The sequence below is a fragment of the Pseudophryne corroboree genome, chromosome 12 (genome assembly GCF_028390025.1).
Source record: "Pseudophryne corroboree isolate aPseCor3 chromosome 12, aPseCor3.hap2, whole genome shotgun sequence".
NCBI classification, from domain to species: Eukaryota; Metazoa; Chordata; class Amphibia; order Anura; family Myobatrachidae; genus Pseudophryne; species Pseudophryne corroboree.
Genome location: NC_086455.1, coordinates 73,825,788 through 73,844,526, shown reverse-complemented (window position 1 = coordinate 73,844,526; position 18,739 = coordinate 73,825,788). Strand labels below are relative to the sequence as shown.

The following is an 18,739-nucleotide window of genomic DNA, read 5'->3' as shown; positions in this document are numbered from 1 at the left end:
CAGTGGGACCTGTTGGACAAATGGTCCGGGTCCCATCTCCAGATACAGCAGCGGATAACCCGGTCGGCAAGAACCAGGGTGTCGCTGCGGTGGTGGCTACAGAGGGCTCATCTACTAGAGGGCCGCAGATTCGGAATACAGGACTGGGTCCTGGTAAACACGGATGCCAGCCTTCGGGGCTGGGGTGCAGTCACACAGGGAGTAAAATTCCAAGGACTGTGGTCCAAACAGGAGATTTCACTTCACATAAATTTTCTGGAGCTAAGAGCCCTTTACAAGGCCGTAAGCCAAACAAGGCCCCTGCTTCAAAACCAGCCGTACTGATCCAATCAGACAACATCACGGCGCTCGCCCATGTAAACAGGCAGGGCGGCACAAGAAGCAGGAGGGCAATGGCAGAAGCCACAAGGATTCCCCGTTGGGCGGAAAATCATGTGGTAGCACTGGCAGCAGTGTTCATTCCGGGAGTGGACAACTGGGAAGCAGACTTCCGCAGCAGACTCCACCCGGGAGAATAGGGACTTCATCCAGAAGTCTTCCAAATGCTGGTAAACCGTTGGGAAAGACCACAGGTGGACATGCTGGCGTCCCGCCTCAATAAAAAAGATATTGCGCCAGGTCTAGGGAACCTCAGGCGATCGCTGTGGACGCTCTAGTGACACCGCGGGTGTACCAGTCGGTTTATGTGTTCCCTCCTCTCCCTCTCATACCCAAGGTACTGAGGATAATAAGGAAAAGAGGAGTAAGAACTATACTCATTGTTCCGGATTGGCCAAGAAGGGCTTGGTACCTGGAACTTCAGGAGTTGATCTCAGAGGACCCATGGCCTCTGCCACTCAGACAGGATCTGCTGCAGCAGGGGCCCTGTCTGTTCAGACTTACCGCGGCTGCATTGACGGCATGGCGGTTGAACACCGGATCCTGAGTGAAAAAGGCATTCCGGAGGAAGTCATTCTTATCCTGATCAAAGCCAGGAAGGATGTCAGCCTGAAGTTCAGACGTTGTAAGGGAGTGCTGCATGTTCAGCCCCTTTTTTGTGCCCCAGTGGCACCTTGGGATCTCAATGTGGTTTTGAAGTTCCTGGAATCACATTGGTTTGAGCCACTTAAAACCGTGGATTTGAAATATCTCACATGAAAAGTGGTCATGTGTTGGCTCTGGCTTCGGCCAGGCATGTGTCAGAATTGGCGGCTTTGTCATAAAAAAGCCCTTACCTGACTTTCCATATGGATAGGGCAGAGTTGAGGACTCGTCCTCACTTTCTCCCGAAGGTGGTATCCGGTTTTCACTTGTACCAACCTATTGTGGTGCCTGCGGCTACTAGGGACCTGGAGGATTCCAAGTTACTGGACGTAGTCAGGGCCCTGAAAAATTATATTTCCAGGACGGCTGGAGTCAGGAAAACTGACTCGCTGTTTATCCTAGATGCACCCAACATGCTGGGTGCTCCTGCTTCTGAACAGACTAGAGCGCGCTGGATTTGTAGCACTATTCAGCTTGCGCATTCTGCGGTGGGACTACCGCAGCCTAAATCTGTAAAAGCCCATTCCACATGGAAGGGGGCTCATCTTGGGCGGCTGCCCGTGGGGTCTCGGCTTTACAACTTGGCCGAGCTGCTACTTGGTCAGGGGCAAACACGTTGCAAAATTCTACAAATTTTGATACCCTGGCTGAGAAGGACCTTGAGTTCTCTCATTCGGTGCTGCAGAGTCATCCGCTCTCTCCCGCCCGTTTGGGAGCTTTGGTATAATCCCCATGGTCCTTACGGAGTCCCCAGCATCCACTAGGACGTCAGAGAAAATAAGATTTTACTCACCGGTAAATCTATTTCTCGTAGTCCGTAGTGGATGCTGGGCGCCCATCCCTAGTGCGGATTGTCTGCAATACTTGTAAATAGTTATTGTTACACAAATCGGGTTGTTATTGCGAACCATCTATTCAGAGGTTCCATTGTTATCATACTGTTAACCGGGGTTCCTATCACGAGTTATATGGTGTGATTGGTGTGGCTGGTATGAGTCTTACCCGGGATTCAAAATCCTTCCTTATTGTGTCAGCTCTTCCGGGCACAGTGTCCTAACTGAGGCTTGGAGGAGGGTCATAGGGGGAGGAGCCAGTGCACACCAGATAGTCCTAAAGCTTTAGATGTGCCCAGTCTCCTGCGGAGCCGTCTATTCCCCATGGTCCTTACGGAGTCCCCTGCATCCACTACGGACTACGAGAAATAGATTTACCGGTGAGTAAAATCTTATTTTAATCCAGACACTCTGCATTTTTCTTCCAGGGTCAGACAAGTGGTCTCTTAATGAGAAGAGACTTTTCAACAAGGGAATGGCCATCTATAAGAAGGATTTTCTGCTGGTTCAGAAACTGGTATGTAACACTCTGGGCAGTCTGAATAATGATACATACACACTATGCTGCGGTTTAGGGCTGGATTGAGGAGCGTGCGGGCTCCTACCAATTATGGGCCTGATTCAGACCTGATCACTGTCATGTGAAATCGCACAGCGGACTATTATCGAATGACTGCGCATGCATATGCACCGCAATGCGCAGGTGCGAGCCCAAACAGTGACAGAATGGTGTGAAACTTTCGATCACTAGGCATACGCAAGGTGATTGACAGGAAATGGACGTTTGTGGGTGGTAACTGGCCGTTGTTTGGAAGTGTCAGGAAAAACGCAGGCGTGCCCAAGCGCTTTCACAGAGGGCGTGTGACGTCAGATCCGGCCCCGATCAGCACTGTAGGAGTAAGTCCTGGGCTACTCGCACACTGCACATTATGGAAAAATCATTCGATGGTGAGTTGCGAACGGATTTTCAGATGTCCGCTGTCTGGCGAAGTTTTCGCACGGCGTACGCATGCATTCGCACACTTGCACAGGGCTGGTTTTCACTCAATGGGTGGCGACTATCTGATCGCAGACCTCTGCAAATTTGCAGAGGAGCGATCAGGTCTGAATTAGGCCCTGTATTGTTAATAAGATTTGCTGGTGATGTTATTGAAAATGACAATATGTAAGTACAGGTTGGGTATCCTTAATCCGAAATGCTCCAAAATGTGAAACTTTAGGTAAGCTGGTTCCAAGCATTTCGGATAAGGGATACTCTACCTGTACTCCCGACACCACACACTGTAGTGCCCCCCGTTCACATTCTACCACAAAGAAACCCCAGATCACACATACCACAGTGTTCTCATGATAGTGACGTAGCTATGGGTGGGGGCCCCTGGGCGACCACTCCGGCTGCCGTGTAGTTAATCCATCTCAGCTGAAACCAGGCCGCTATTGCTCCTGTAAGTGTAGATCCTGCTGAATGAATGAATCTGTTCTTACATGTGTCAATGTGTTCTGCTGGGCCGTCCAGCACATTCAGAAATATATCTGTACGCTCTTAAAGTACCAGTAAGACGAATAAGCAAAAGTTTCTACCCCATGCTTTCATTACACTTGCTCCTAGCTGCCAACACCTCCTCATTGCACCTGGCTGCTGTAGTCCGAATCCCTACTGAGACACCACGGCCACCCCATCACAGCAGGAAGACCAGCGCCAGCCGCTCAGCCGGGCCTGCTAGTGCATACTCGTACTTCCTGTATACGAGACCTTATTAAATGAGACGACTGCACATAGGACTGAGTTGCACTCCGGCAGAAATATTTCATGTGTCGGTTATTCCATGTTCTGCTGACTTGCTGTACATGAAGCCGGCACACATAGTGACATTGTTTGGGCTGAATCAATGTTCATGAGATTGCGGCTTATCTGTTAACAAGGACGTAGGCACAACACATCAGAGGCAAGGGAGAAATTATATACATTTCTGTGTTTGTTTGGCAAGTATAACATGGGCTCTCCTGTGTCTGAGAAAGGCTTACTTGTACTAGATGGTTTCTAGGTCGGGAGCACTGTAGTTTTACTGTCTATGGAAAGATTTTCAGAGTAACAGGTGGAGCTCCCATTCACTGATAGAGTACAAATATGCGTAGGTACATGTCTTGTCCTGTTTAAGATCCAATACAATTTCCCATTACAAACAGAGACTTGCGATAATGTGCAGGGTATGTGTATAGTGTTTTATGTTGGCTAGATTGCAGTTGGTTTACATTTATATCGTGCTAACATGTATAAAGAAGTAACATGTGTAAACATCCAGACGTCCCTACTGGAGAACTAACCCCCTTCTCTTGCTGCCGGTTCTAGATTAAAACAAAAACTGTGGCTCAGTGCGTGGAGTTCTACTACACCTACAAGAAGCAGGTGAAGATAGGGCGCAATGGGATGTTGATTTACGGAGATGTTGAGGCCGCGGCAGATGAGAAAAACCCCAGAGAGGACTCAGAGATCGATATTAAGGTATTGCTAAGTATTATTTCTTCCCCACAAGGAGCTGCATCAGAGCATATGTTACTGTACTAACACATGAGTAGGAGAGTTGTAGTAGTCTCGTTCTCTAAAGGCCGCTTTAACCTTTTCTTAGATTGAACAGTACAGGGAACGTGATGTTCTAGGAATCAGCCGCCGCCCAGATATTCAGTCTACAAAAGGTATCCAGCGTAGTAATAGCTCTGGGCGGATTCCAGCTGGGAGGACCCGTAGATGTCAGCTGTTGTATATGACTTGTAGTGGAGAGATGGGAGTGTCTGCCAGAATAGCCTGTGTGTGAAGGGCATGAGGACCTCCTAGGTCACATCTGCTCCCAGGTCAGTGCCAGGCTGGTGTTAGTAGCTGTACCTTCTGTAATTGCTGAGCAGCTAACTCCGGGAAATCTTTAACAGGGAGATTCCAAAATCAACCAGTCGTTTCCAGCCTGTGCAAAGTGCGTGTTACCTTCTCTGTATGTTGTAGTGATTGATACAGGCTTTATACAAGCTGCAGCACTCCAGCTATTGTGCAATCGGAAGATTGAACGTAATGATTGGACTATTAACTTATTTGCTTCAAAAAATTATTACCGTAGCATGGTCATCACTCACATGTCAGCCAACCACAGTGCAAGTTCCCTTTGCCGTACTCCCAGAATGCAACAGTACAGCTGTACCAGAGTCATTACGTCCGATTTGCTTTTAAGAGTCGGCAAGTTGTGTTAACCCTTACGCTGCTGAGGTTTCTCACCCTTGTGCTGAGGTAATTTTTTTTACATTGGTGTCCGTCACATTCCAACAATACCAATTATTTTTTAACTTGGTATCCACTTTGTTTTTTTTGTTTTTTCAGTAGACTTTGTATTTTCCAGAAAATACTATGAGGCATTTTACTCGCTCTGACACATCCATAAAAATGGAACTGAAATTGGGGGGGGGGGGAAAAAAGACAGTTGCATACGTTCTTTTAAAACTTTAAGAAAGGGGAAACATAAGATGAAAAAAAAAATCACGTTTGCTTTTAAGCACCACAAAGAAACTTCCTCGTTCTTGTTTCGCCAATAATCCACCTTTCCAATATAGTAAGAAGTAGGAATCTATGTTTTTGTTTTGCATTTTAATTAAAATATTTTTTTAGTTTCTTTTCTTTTACGTTTCTGCTGTCTCTGGTTAAACACTTCCTATGTGTAGGAAGAGTATGATATTTAGCACAAGATGGGGGAGATAGTGCACTCCCTCGTTATATGGAAAACATAGGTTTTCCATAGCACAGTGTAATATTATCCAGTGATAACCAGACAGTAAGTGCTAAAGGGGCCCCATCATTTGAAAGAGGAAACCCCCTTCTCTCTAAAATGGGTACCCCTGATTCCATGGAGGTCAGGTTAGGTCGAGGCCTTCTCTCATCCCTGGATTCCGTGAGTGTTCTGTAGTGCAGGGGTTTTTGCATGGTGATCACACAGCCCACCATGCAGTAATCATGGTAATCCCCCATCCCATCTCTCTAGGTGCCAGGATTGGGGGGATAGAGGGACTTAAATTCCCTTCACCCATCTCTGGGCAATATTGGGCAAGTTTGTTTTTTAAAAAGTGACATCAGTGCGCATGCACTGCTCTGGGACTGGCCAGTGTCAAACTGGAGCATGATGGGCCCACTGGCGGAATGCAGTGCCGGGGTGTGTTCAGTCTCCATAGAGGCATAAGTAACCGACAGTGCATGGTCTGGGCCCCTTGATAAATATATAGTAAATACTGATAGTGCATGCATGCTAATGTACTAGATTAATAACAGCAATGCACTGTAGAATATACACCAAAAACCCTAGCAGTATAAGGTAACGTGTAATTCAAGTATACACTCTGGAACCTGATTCCTAGATGAGGAGCTGGGGCCAACTGGGAGTTTCCCCCTGTTTCATATACACCTTATACACACAGCCTGAAGGTCATTTAAAACAATATGTTCCACTCCTTGGTGTATTAAACAAAGTTTGTGTACATTGAGCCATCAGAAAACAAAGGTTTCACTATTTCACTCTCACACAAAAAATTCCATATTTGGTAATATTTGGATATGGGATCCTCAACCTGTAACAAGTTTGCAAGCACATGCGCACTTAAGGGGATCATTTTGGTTCCAGTCTTACTAAGTCTCTGTACAGTTTGGTGGGTTTCTTCTTTCTACATACTGTATCATCACTGTGCCAATTCGGCTTGCCAAACAAGGCCATTGCAAGGGAATTAGCCCAGGAACTGGTGATCAGTCAAAGACATAGGTATTTCTATAACTCCGAATAGTGTTGTGAATAAATGGCATATTAGAAGGAATTACCATTGCACCTGCAGTATTTTATTGAGTTGACTTTAACAATTACTTCTTTCTGTTAGAGTTCTCAGCGACTTGCACCAGTTATCCCTCCCCAAAGAGAGTCGCCGAAAGAAATCCGCACAGAAGATCCTGAATTGGAGAAGAAGATGGAGGCGTGTACAGTGCAAGTGAAACTGGAAAAAGAAGACGAAAAGGAAGAAAATGATGATGAAAAGATGAAGATGCTTTCCCAGACGAAGGTCACACAAACGCTACAGGCCAGTGAAATGGTAAGTGTTATATGTGACTCTTCTGCACAATATGCTTTGCTGCAAACTCTTATTATATAACAGGATTTTAATAGCTACCGGTAAATCCTTATCTCCTAGTCTGTAGAGGATGCTGGGGTCCACTTATTGACCATGGGGGGTATAGACGGTTCCGCAGGAGCCATGGGCACTCTTAAGACTTTTCAATGGGTGTGAACTGGCTCCTCCCTCTATGCCCCTCCTCCAGACCTCAGTTATAGGACCTGTGCCCAGGGAGACGGACATTTCGAGGAAAGGATTTACTTTAATACTAGTGGTGAGATACATACCAACTCACACCTCAACCATGCCGCACACATGGCAATCAACATAACACACGCCAACAGGCATGAACCAATTGCAGCAACAAGCTGAAAGTAACATAACACAACTTGTGTATAACTAAACTGCAGGTAGAGTACGCACTGGGAGGGGCTCCCAGCATCCTCTACGGACTAGGAGAAAAGGATTTACCGGTAGGTATTAAAATCCTGTTTTCTCATACGTCCTAGAGGATGCTGGGGTCCACTTATTGACCATGGGGTTTATACCAAAGCTCCAGTACGGGCAGGAGAGTGCGGGTGACCCTGCAGCACCGATTGACCGGACTTGAGGTCTTCATCTGCCAAGGTATCAAACTTATAGAATTTTGCAAACGTGTTTGACCCCGACCAAGTAGCTGCTCGGCAAAGCTGTAATGCCGAGACCCCCCGGGCAGCCGCCCAAGATGAGCCCACCTTCCTAGTGGAATGGGCCTTCACCGACTTCGGTAACGGCAATCCAGCCGTAGAATGAGCTTGCTGAATCGTATCTCTGATCCAACGCGCAATAGTCTGCTTGGAAGCAGGACACCCAATCTTGTTGGGAGCATACCGGACAAAGACTCTGTTTTGCGAATTCAAACTGTTCTAGCGACATAAAATTTCAAAGCTCTAACCACATCTAGAGACTTTGAACGTGTCAGTAACCACTGGCACCACAATAGGTTGGTTTATGTGGAAAGAAGAAACCACCTTAGGAAGAAAATGTTGGCGAGTTTGCAACTCTGGCCTATCTTCATGGAAGATCAGGTAAGGGCTCTTGTGAGACAAGGCCCCCAATTCCGACACCCCGCCGTGCGGATGCCAATGCCAAAAGCATCACCACTTTCCAAGTGAGAAACTTCAACTCTATCTCTCGTAGAGGCTCAAACCAATCCGATTGAAGGAACTGCAACACCACATTAAGGTCCCTTGGTGCCACCGGAGGCACAAATGGTGGCTGGATGTGCAGAACGCCTTTCACGAAGGTCTGAACCTCTGGAAGGGAGGCCAATTGTTTTTGGAAGAACACTGACAAGGCCGAAATCTGGACCTTGATTGACCCCAATCTGAGGCCCGCCTCCACACCAGCCTGCAGAAAATGGAGAAAACGTCCCAAGTGAAACTCTTCCGTAGGAGTCTTCTTGGATTCACACCAAGACACACAATTTTCTCCAAATACGGTGGTAATGTTTCGACGTTACTCCTTTCCTGGCCTGAATAAGCCTGGGAATGACTTCTTTTGGAATATCTTTACGGGCTAAGATCCGGCGCTCAACAGCCATGCCGTCAAACGTAGCCGCGGTAAGTCCTGATACACGCACGGCTCCTGCTGCAGCAGGTCCTCGCGAAGAGGAAGAGGCCGAGGATCTTCTATGAGCAACTCCTGAAGACCTGGGTACCAAGCTCTCTTTGGCCAGTCTGGGGCAATGAAGATTGCTCGAACCCTTGTTCTTCTTATGATCCTGAGAACTTTTGGGATCAGCGGAAGTGGAGGGAAGACATACACTGACCGGAATACCCACTGCGCATCCACCGCTATTGCTTGAGGGTCTCTCGACCTGGAACAATATTTCTGAAGCTTCTTGTTGAGATGAGATGCCATCATGTCTACTTGAGGAACTCCCCAAAGACTTGTCACCTCCGCGAAGACTTCTTGGTGGAGGCCCCACTCTCCTGGATGGAGATCGTGTCTGCTGAGGAAGTCTGCTTCCCAGTTGTCCACTCCCGGAATGAAAATTGCTGACAGAGCTTTTGCATGCCTTTCTGCCCAGAGGAGGATCTTTGTCACCTCTGCTATTGTTGCTCTGCTTTTCGTTCCGCCCTGCCTGTTTATGTACGCGACTGCTGTTACATTGTCCGACTGGATTTGCACGGGATGATCTTGATGAAGATGTACCGCTTGTCGAAGGCCGTTGTAAATGGCTTTCAATTCCAGCACGTTTATGTGAAGGCAGGCTTCCTGACTTGACCATTTTCCTTGGAAGCTTTCCCCCTGAGTGACAGCTCCCCAGCCTCGGAGACTCGCATCCGTGGTTACCAGGACCCAGTCCTGAATCCCAAATCTGCGTCCCTCTAGTAGTTGCGGACTGTGTAGCCACCACAGGAGTGAATTCCTGGCTTTTGACGACAGGACAATTTTTCGGTGCATGTGAAGGTGGGATCCCGACCACTTGTCCAACAGGTCCCACTGGAATACTCTGGCATGGAACCTGCCAAACTGTATGGCCTCGTAGGCCGCCACCATCTTCCCCAACAACCGAATGCACCGATGGATCGACACACGGATGGTTTCAATAACTGTTTTACCATTTTCTGGATTTCCAGAGCCTTTTCCACCAGAAGAAATACTCTCTGAACTTCCGTGTCCAGAATCATCCTGAGAAAACACAATCTTGTTGTCTGTTCCAATTTTGACTTTGGATAATTTATGATCCAACCGTGTTGTTGGAGTATCGACAGGGAGAGTGCAATGTTTTTTAGCAACTGCTCCCTGGATCTCGCCTTTATCAGGAGATCGCAATGTTTTTTAGCAACTGCTCCCTGGATCTCGCCTTTATCAGGAGATCGTCCAGATAAGGAATTCTATGGACTCCCTTTTGACGAAGGAGGACCATCATCTCCGCCATCAACCTTGGTGAATACCCTCGGCGCTGTGGAGAGACTGAAAGGTAACGTCTGAAACTGGTAATGGCAATCCTGAACCGCAAATCTCAGATAAGCCTGGTGAGGAGGATAAATGGGAACATGCAGGTAAGCATCCTTGATGTCTACCGACACCATGTAATGCCCCTCCTCCAGACTGGAAATCACTGCCCTCAGTGATTCCATCTTGAACTTGAACCGTTTCAAGTAGAGATTCAACCTTTTTAGGTTCAGGATCGGTCTGACCGAGCCTTTCGGCTTCGGAACTACAAAGAGGCTTGAATAAAACCCCTCCCCTTGTTGCGGCAAAGGTACTAGGACTACGACCTGATCCTGACATAATTTTTGGATTGCCGCTGTTACTGCTTCTCTCTCTTGGAGAGAAACTGGCCCCATGACGATTTTTCAAATCAAACTTGCAACGCCTTGAAACTCCAGCTTGTATCCCTGGGATACTATTTGCAATACCCAGGGATCCAGGCCAGACAGAATCCAACCTTGGCTGAACAGTTTGAGACGTGCCCCCACCCGAGCGGCCTCCTGCAACGGAGTTCCAGCGTCATGCTGAAGATTTGGCAGAAGTAGGGGTAGACTTCTGCTCCTGGGAACCTGGAGCCGCTGTGGGCTTCTTTCCCCTTCCTCTCCCCCTTCCTGCAAAGAAGGGGGAACCTCTCGCTCTTTTGTATTTTTATTGGGCCGAAAGGACTGCATGTGTGTGTGTGTGTGTGATAGGTCTTTTTTGCCGATGCAGAGGGCAAAAACGTTGACTTACCTGCGGTAGCCGCCGAGACAAACGCATCCAGACCATCGCCAAACAAGGTCTCACCTCTATATGGGAGAGCCTCCATGTTTCTTTTGGAATCCGCGTTCCACTGGCGAATCCACAATGCCCGCCTAGCTGATACCGCCATGGTAGCGGCTTGTGAACTCAAGAGTCCAATATCTTTCATCGCTTCTAGCATGTAGGCGGCAGCCTAACTTAAGGAGTGTCTCATCTTTATCAGCCGTGTCAATTTCTGATGACACGCTGTTTGACCATTTTCCAATAGCGCGACTGACCCACGCGCAGGCAATAGTTGGTCTGAGCAGTGTACCATTGGCAACATAAATGGATTTCAATGTAGTTTCCATCTTACGGTCTGCTGGCTCTTTTAGTGGAGCCGTGCCAGGTGCAGTAAGAATTATCTTCTTTGTCAACCTGGATAGTGCACTGTCTAACACAGGGGACGATTCCCATTTTTTCCTGTCCTCTGCTGGGAAAGGGTAAGCTACCTGAATCCGCTTAGGAATATGAATTTTTTTCTCAGGATTCACCCACATCCCTGCAAAGAGAGCATTTAGCTCGTGGGAAGGAGGGAACGTGACTTTGGATTTCTTTTCCTTACATAAATAAGCCTTCTCCTGAGGTACAGGCGAGGCTTCTGTAACTTCTAACACGTCCCTTATAGCCACAATCATATATTGTATATTTATTGCCAATTTATGATCTATTTCTCTAGAGTCACTATCGTTGACACAAGAATCAGAGTCTGTGTCGGTATCAGTATTCACAAATGGTTTCTTATGTGACCCAGAGGGGCCGCCTGCAGAAGGAAGTCCTGAAAAATCACATCTTCCACAGATTTTCTCCAGCATTTAGCCTGAGATTCAGACTTATCTAACCTCCTGTTAATAAGATGCATACTGTCATGTATTTCTTTCACCCATGCAGGCTCTTGGTCTGCCGGCAGCGCCACCACATTACAACTCTGTGTCCCTAAAATGCCTTCCTCCGGGGAGGAACTCCCTGCCTCAGACATGCCTTACACATGTACAGCACACACTCACAGACACACTGGGACTTATAAGGGGACAGACTCACAGCAAAATCTGTCAGAGGGACACAGTATAGGAGCAGCCAGTTCACAACCCCAGCGCCAGTATGTAATGTCTGTGAACACAGAATGCCCACAGACAACAGCGCTTTTACACAGTAATTCACACTTGTAATGCACCACAAAACGCTTAGTGCCCCCCTTATTTGCACCCTGTACTTGTGTCAGAAGTGGAGGAAAGGACCAGCCTTGTCTCTGCAGCCTGAGGAGAGAGAGGAAATGGCGCTGAGCAGTGTGTTGGCTGCCTGAGGAAGAAGCTCCGCCCCCGCAAATGGCGCGTTTTTCACTCAGCAATGATTGTAATATTTATACTGGCGGGGGTAGGGCTGTGCCAGCGGCATCTTATGCCCCCATTTGCGCCAGTTTTTAGGTATTTGCTGCCCAGGCCAACCCCCCCCCCCCCCTGCAGTGCTCTGTGTGTGTGGGCAGCAATGGCGCGTTGCGCTCCCGCCAGCCGCGCCGTACCTCAGCCGTCACTTTACTTTGCTAGAAGATCTTCTTCTCATACTCGCCTGTCTTCAGACTTCTGGCTCTGTGAGGGGGGTGACGGCGTGGTGTGGGAGTGAGCATCTAGGCACGGCTAGCGTTCATTTCCCTTCAGGAGCTAATGGTGTCCTGTCAGCCAGAAGCAGAGCCATGAAACTCTTCAGGAAGTTGGTTCCTACTTCTGCCCCCTCAGTCCCACGGTTCTCCCTGAAAATAAAAAACCTAACAAGTCTTTTCAGAGAAACTCAGTAGAGCTCCCCAGAGTGCATCCAGTCTGCCTGGGCACATTTCTAAAACTGAAGTCTGGAGGAGGGGCATAGAGGGGGGAGCCAGTTCACACCCATTGAAAAGTCTTAAGAGTGTCCATTGGTCCTGCGGCACAGTCTATACCCCATGGTCAATAAGTGGACCCCAGCATCCTCTAGGACGTATGAGAAAATATATTTCTGTAAGCCTTAGGATATCTTCTGGTGCACAGGTTTAATATTGGTCACTTGGGACAATGTTGCACATTATTGGGAATTGCAGTTAGATGACCACGATCCTGTGTGGATGTCCTGATGATCAGTAGCATCCTAGGTGTGAATACGCACAAGAGATGTCTGCCGTGTTACATCTGGGCGTCCCTATGCAATCCTTGTAAAAAAAAAATGTACGTGTATTATAGGTATGAACCAAGACCTGTACGTAAACTAAAAGCCAGAAGAGTGCACATTACCAGCTGCTTCACTGGGGTCTTTTTTTTTTTTTTTTAAGGAATTGTATCCTGTCCAGCTGTTTTAGTCCATCTGACTAATGTCTGTGTTTTTCCTCAGCCAAATGACACACTGATCCTAAGAAATCAAATTCCTGATACGTCGATAACAGAAAAGGTTTCCAAGCCGAGGGGTCGGCGTCCGCGGGCGAAAGTTCCCCCAGATGACACCCAGAAACCAGAGAGTAAAATCAAGGCCCCACAGCAAGAGGGCAGTTTCCCATGTAAAAAATGTGGCAGGTAGGTAACAAGACAAGGCACACGGCCATTGCAGATCAGGGGGGAAATGGGGATTCCTGTTCCACTAAAACTCATATAGGGGTATGTATGAAGGTGCAGAGGTATGGAGAGACTAGTATAATAATGGTGTGTCATCTATTAGTCACAGTATCAATGAAAAAGAATTCAAATTAAAAAAACAAAACCTATTAATGTAATGTTGTGAAAAAATCACAATTTAATAAAAGGAAAATCCGCTGGACAACATCAGATTGTAATACATGCATTGTAAACGTGGTGTTAAATGCAGATATACCAAATCTGAATGTAAAGTTCAATAGTAAAAGCTGGTGAATAAGAGGTACAGTCACACACTACACACTGTGCAGGCACAAGAAAGCTGGCTCCGGGATACCGGCATGGTACAGCGGCATGTAAAGTTATAGTGCTTGCACAAGTAACATGCTGTAAGTAGCATTTTACCATGTCTGGATCCCGGCGTCCACTTTCTGGTACCTACACAGGGACTGCCGACCCATGAATACACCTTGTTTAGGAGGTCCTTGTGCCTTCTCCATTCCCCATTGATGTAAAAAGAGGTGCATCCTCCATGCTACTGTTTCTACTATGAAAGGGGAGTAGTCTTGCAGTGATGGCGTCTGTATACACTTCCAGTGAGTCGCCTGTATACACTGCCAGGGAGCGGTTTTCACCCGTTTTATAGTGTATTAGAAGATGGATGACTAGAGGAGAGATCCGGTCATGTGACCGCCACTTGGGATCCTGGCGGTCATCATGCCGCCATCGGGATCCCCCCCCACTTATCAGCCCGGCAGTCGGCATGAGTGGGAATAAAACCTGAGGCAAGCCACCAAACCCACAAGGGGCTTTGTTGCGCTCGCCACCCCCCGTTACCCCCTCCCGGCATTCTGCTGCCGGGATCCCGGGGTCGGTATGCTGACTGCCATTCTCCCAGCCCCAACCCCTAGAGGAGATTGTGAGAGCATATGCAGCTTTTATTATTATGTAGTCCCATTATTATTTTTTCTTACTTCTCCCAGCACATAAGGTTTGGCACTTTTTAGATGTATTTTGCTTTATTTTATTCTTTTCAAATTGCAAATGCTAAAATTGTTACTAGAGCATAAGAAAATGTACAAAACCATAAAGTCTACAAAATAATACAACAAATGGAAAAACATCTATAAAAACGAGCCGTGAAACCAGCTTTGCCGTTTGTAAAATACAACTGAAGACTAGAGCTCAGTAATACTGAAAGACCCCAATATCATATTCAGTTAGAAAAGAAAGGCTTAGAGGGTTCTTTTATTATTATTTACATTTATTTTGGTCAAGCAAAAAGATGACCTGAAGTTTTTCCTTCCTCCAGGGTCTTCCTCAAAGTGAAAAGTCGCAGTGCGCACATGAAGAGCCACGCGGAACAGGAGAAGAAAGCAGCAGCCAAGAAGCAAAAGGAGGCGGCAGCAGCAGCAGCTGCTGCAGCCGCAGCACAAGCCGCTTTACTTACCATATCTCACCGGATGGAAAGTAGTGACAGCAGGAGCAGCAGTGACGGTAGCAGTAGTAGCAGCAGCGAGAGCTGTGATAGTTCCGATGACGGAGAGATATAAGCAGACACTCAGATGCTGCAGTGAGGCTGGACCCTCGCTCCTTTCACTACCCACTCCCCCCCCCCCCTTTTTTTTTTAAGTTAAAATTTCAATGTTCTCGGTTTCTGCAAGGATCAAATACATGAAAGACTTATAGTGGGCTTGGGACTTTTTATCTTTTTAAATTAACTATTTATTGGGAAAACAATCTTATCATGATCATGTGTTTCGGAGAGCACAGAGATATTTTTATCCTACACACGTGCCTGTAAAGACAACTTGCATAGAGACAGCACTTGTCGTCTTTCCTTCTGAAAGCTACAAAAAGGAGCATTTCTTCTGATGAGACGAAACCTGTATTTTGTGGACCTTACTTGGTTTTCTGTCACTGTGTACACTGGATAATGTGGAATTTTACACAAACTCATGAGTGCAATACTACAGATATACCAGTAGTCGGCGCCCCTGCGGTTGTTGACCTACATGTGTTGTGCATCGTGCAGGTCTGCAGGAACGGAGTACTGAAGATTTTCCATCCCTGTCATAGAACTTTAGTTTTCATCTGTAGCTTAAAGAGCTTGTTGCCTGCACACAGGAAGCGTCAATGTTGTAGGCAGGCTGTACTCCCATTGCAGCCTATCCATTCACTAGAAACACAGCCTCGTTAGTGGTTCAGAGAGGTCAGTGGTTCCTCAGGTAAACGGCTCTTTAATACAGCTAGATGAAAATAATAACTTATAATGGCGAGAGATCACCATTGTGTAAATAATGTGTGGCACAGACTTGCATACAAGTCACAATTAATTTTTTATGTATCTACAATAGGGGAAATGACAATTCAAATAACCTGTATATACACTATATGTAAAACAGCTTACATATACTTTGTTTTGTAAAAAAAAAAATCTTTATATTGCTTAACAGACAATCTTTATATGTTAAAAGTTTTGGAGAGTGACTGATACCCTGTCTTACTGTTCACTGCCTAATTATAATTTTTTATTTTAAACTTGACGTCTTCTCATTATAAACGCATGAACTGAAGATTTAATAGGTGGTAATGATGGCCTATACAACTATTCTAAATTATTCTACATGCTTAATAGCTGCTCAAAGCAATAGAGTGTAAGATATGTTCCTAATATCCATGAAGTCTGAAGATTCTATTTTAATTTGGTTTTTCGGTAGAGCACACGTAAAGCAATTGTTCCCTGTAACGGATAATTTGGATGTTGTCACAGAACATAAGTGATAATAATAATCATAATGTATGGATGGTGTAATGGTTAGCATTATTGCCTCACAGCACATGGGTTCAATTCCCACCATGGCCCTAACTGGAGTTTGTATGTTCTCCCCATGCTTGCGTGGGTTTCCTACATGTACTTTAGTACACAATCCAAAAATATACTGATGGGTTAATTGGCTCCCGCTAAAAAACAAACCCTAGTGTGTAAGTGTCTGTGTGTGTGTGTACATGGGCAGACCAGATGGTCCAAGTAGTTCTTATCTGCCGTCACATTCTATGTTTCTATAATGTCACACGTTTGCCTTTCTCCTGGTTCACTGCTGTTCTGCACAAAGGTTTTCATATTTAGGGTGAGATGTATCAAGCCTTAGAGAGAGAGAGAGAGAGACGGTGCAGTAGTTGTCTGTAGCACCCAATCTGATATGTTTTATAGATTGCGCTAGATACATCATTGGTAAAAGCTGGTTGCTATGGGTAACATTCTCCACTTTAGCTTTCTGAAAAGTTTGATATCTCCCCCTTCAAACAGAAAATGGGATTTGTCTGCCCTGGGCAATCAAAGTGTATAGTTTTAGGGCATGGGAATTCCTAATTGATATTCAGTGGAACAATCAAATTATCATAATGAATCTGAAATGTAGGGCCCTGCTTTGTTTTCTACAATTAGCTGTAAAAGCATACTGTGTGCTGTTTGTATATATGCCATACCTGGACAACTTGTGTCTGTCTGGGTGCTGTGAAACTACAGTCCCAGCATAAGCTGCCTGTTAGCAGCAGGCATAGCATACTTGAGCTGTCCAGGCCTGGCCTACGCAGGTTACAAATAGGGCATTATATTAACATGACATGCAAAACCCTGAAATTACATAATGTAACCATCACATTTCCAACCACTGGCCGCAAAAACGAGTTTTATGGTAAGAACTTACCTTTGTTAAAACTCTTTCTGCGAGGTACACTGGGCTCCACAAGGATAGACATAGGGGTGTAGAGTAGGATCTTGCTCCGAGGCACCAACAGGCTGAAAAGCTTTGACTGTTCCCAGGATGCATAGCGCCGCCTCCTCTATAACCCCGCCTCCCTGCACAGGAGCTCAGTTTTTAGTTAACCAGCCAATGCAGTAGCAGGAAAAGAGACGACAACGGTTAGTAGCCACATACACCACACTCTCACGACAGGAGAAGTGTCAGCAGCTAATGCCATACCAACCCAAAGAAGCTAAGTGCGTCAGGGTGGGCGCCTTGTGGAGCCCAGTTTTACCTCGCAGAAAGAGTTTTAACAAAGGTAAGTTCTTACCATAAAACTCATTTTCTGCTGCGGGGTACACTGGGCTCCACAAGGATAGACATAGGGGATGTCCTAAAGCAGTTCCTTATGGGAGGGGACGCACTGTAGCGGGCTCAAGAACCCTGCGTCCAAAGGAAGCATACTGGGAAGCAGCAGTATCGAAGGCATAGAACCTTATGAACGTGTTCACAGAGGACAACGTAGCCGCCTTGCACAATTGTTCAAGGGTCGCACCACGGCGGGCCGCCCAAGAAGGTCCAACAGACCGAGTAGAATGTGCCGTAATGTGAGCAGGAGCCGAGAGACCAGCCCTCACATAAGCATGTGCAATCACCATTCTAATCCATCTGGCCAAAGTTTGCTTGTGAGCAGGCCAGCCACGTTTGTGAAATCCAAACAGCACAAAGAGAGAATCAGATTTTCTAATAGAAGCAGTTCTCTTCACATAGATACGGAGAGCCCGTACCACATCCAAAGACCGCTCTTTGGGAGACAGATCAGGAGAAACAAGTGCCGGCACCACAATCTCCTGGTTAAGGTGGAACGAAGAAACCACCTTAGGTAAATATCCGGGACGAGTCCTAAGAACCGCCCGGTCACGGTGAAATATCAGATATGGGGAACTACAGGACAAGGCCCCCAAATCCGACATTCTTCTAGCTGAAGCAATAGCCAGCAGAAACACCACCTTAAGGGAAAGCCACTTAAGATCAGCTGAACCAAGAGGTTCAAACGGAGACTCTTGTAACGCCTCCAAAACCACCGACAAGTCTCAAGGAGCCACAGGCGGGACATAGGGAGGTTGGATACGCAACACACCCTGAGTAAAGGTATGCACATCAGGTAAGGTCGCAATCTTTCTCTGAAACCACACCGACAAGGCAGATGTGAACCTTGAGGGAGGCCAGACGCAGGCCTAAGTCCAGGCCCTGCTGAAGAAAAGTCAACAACTTGGCTATACTAAACTTGGAAGCGTCATAATTGTTAGATGCGCACCAAACAAAGTAAGAATGCCAGACCCTATAGTAAATCCGAGCCGAAGCCGGTTTCCGGGCCCGCAACATAGTTTGAATGACTGCCTTAGAAAACCCTTTAGCCCTTAAGACGGAAACTTCAAGAGCCACGCCGTCAAAGACAGCCGGGCTAGGTCCTGGTAGACACAGGGGCCCTGAACGAGGAGGTCTGGGCATTGTGGAAGTAGAATTGGACGCTCTGACGATAGGCCTTGCAGGTCTGCGAACCAGTGCCGTCTGGGCCACGCTGGAGCTATGAGGAGCAGAATTCCTTTTTCTTGCTTGAACTTCCAAATTACCCTGGGCAGGAGTGACACCG

At 46.7% G+C, this 18,739-nt stretch overlaps 1 protein-coding gene across 3 annotated transcripts in view; it reads left to right on the top strand.

Moving 5' to 3' along the window:
- MIDEAS (mitotic deacetylase associated SANT domain protein) overlaps positions 1 to 15,880 on the top strand; it is a 153,830-nt gene extending 137,950 nt beyond the window's left edge. For all 3 annotated transcript variants that reach the window (XM_063947648.1, XM_063947647.1, XM_063947649.1), the window contains exons 9-13: positions 2,285 to 2,373; positions 4,207 to 4,359; positions 6,756 to 6,965; positions 13,104 to 13,282; positions 14,652 to 15,880. In XM_063947648.1, the coding sequence (XP_063803718.1) occupies positions 2,285 to 2,373; positions 4,207 to 4,359; positions 6,756 to 6,965; positions 13,104 to 13,282; positions 14,652 to 14,892 (872 nt within the window). In that variant the 3' untranslated portion in view covers positions 14,893 to 15,880. The remainder of the gene's footprint in view (positions 1 to 2,284; positions 2,374 to 4,206; positions 4,360 to 6,755; positions 6,966 to 13,103; positions 13,283 to 14,651) is intronic.
- The last annotated feature ends 2,859 nt before the right edge of the window (positions 15,881 to 18,739 follow it).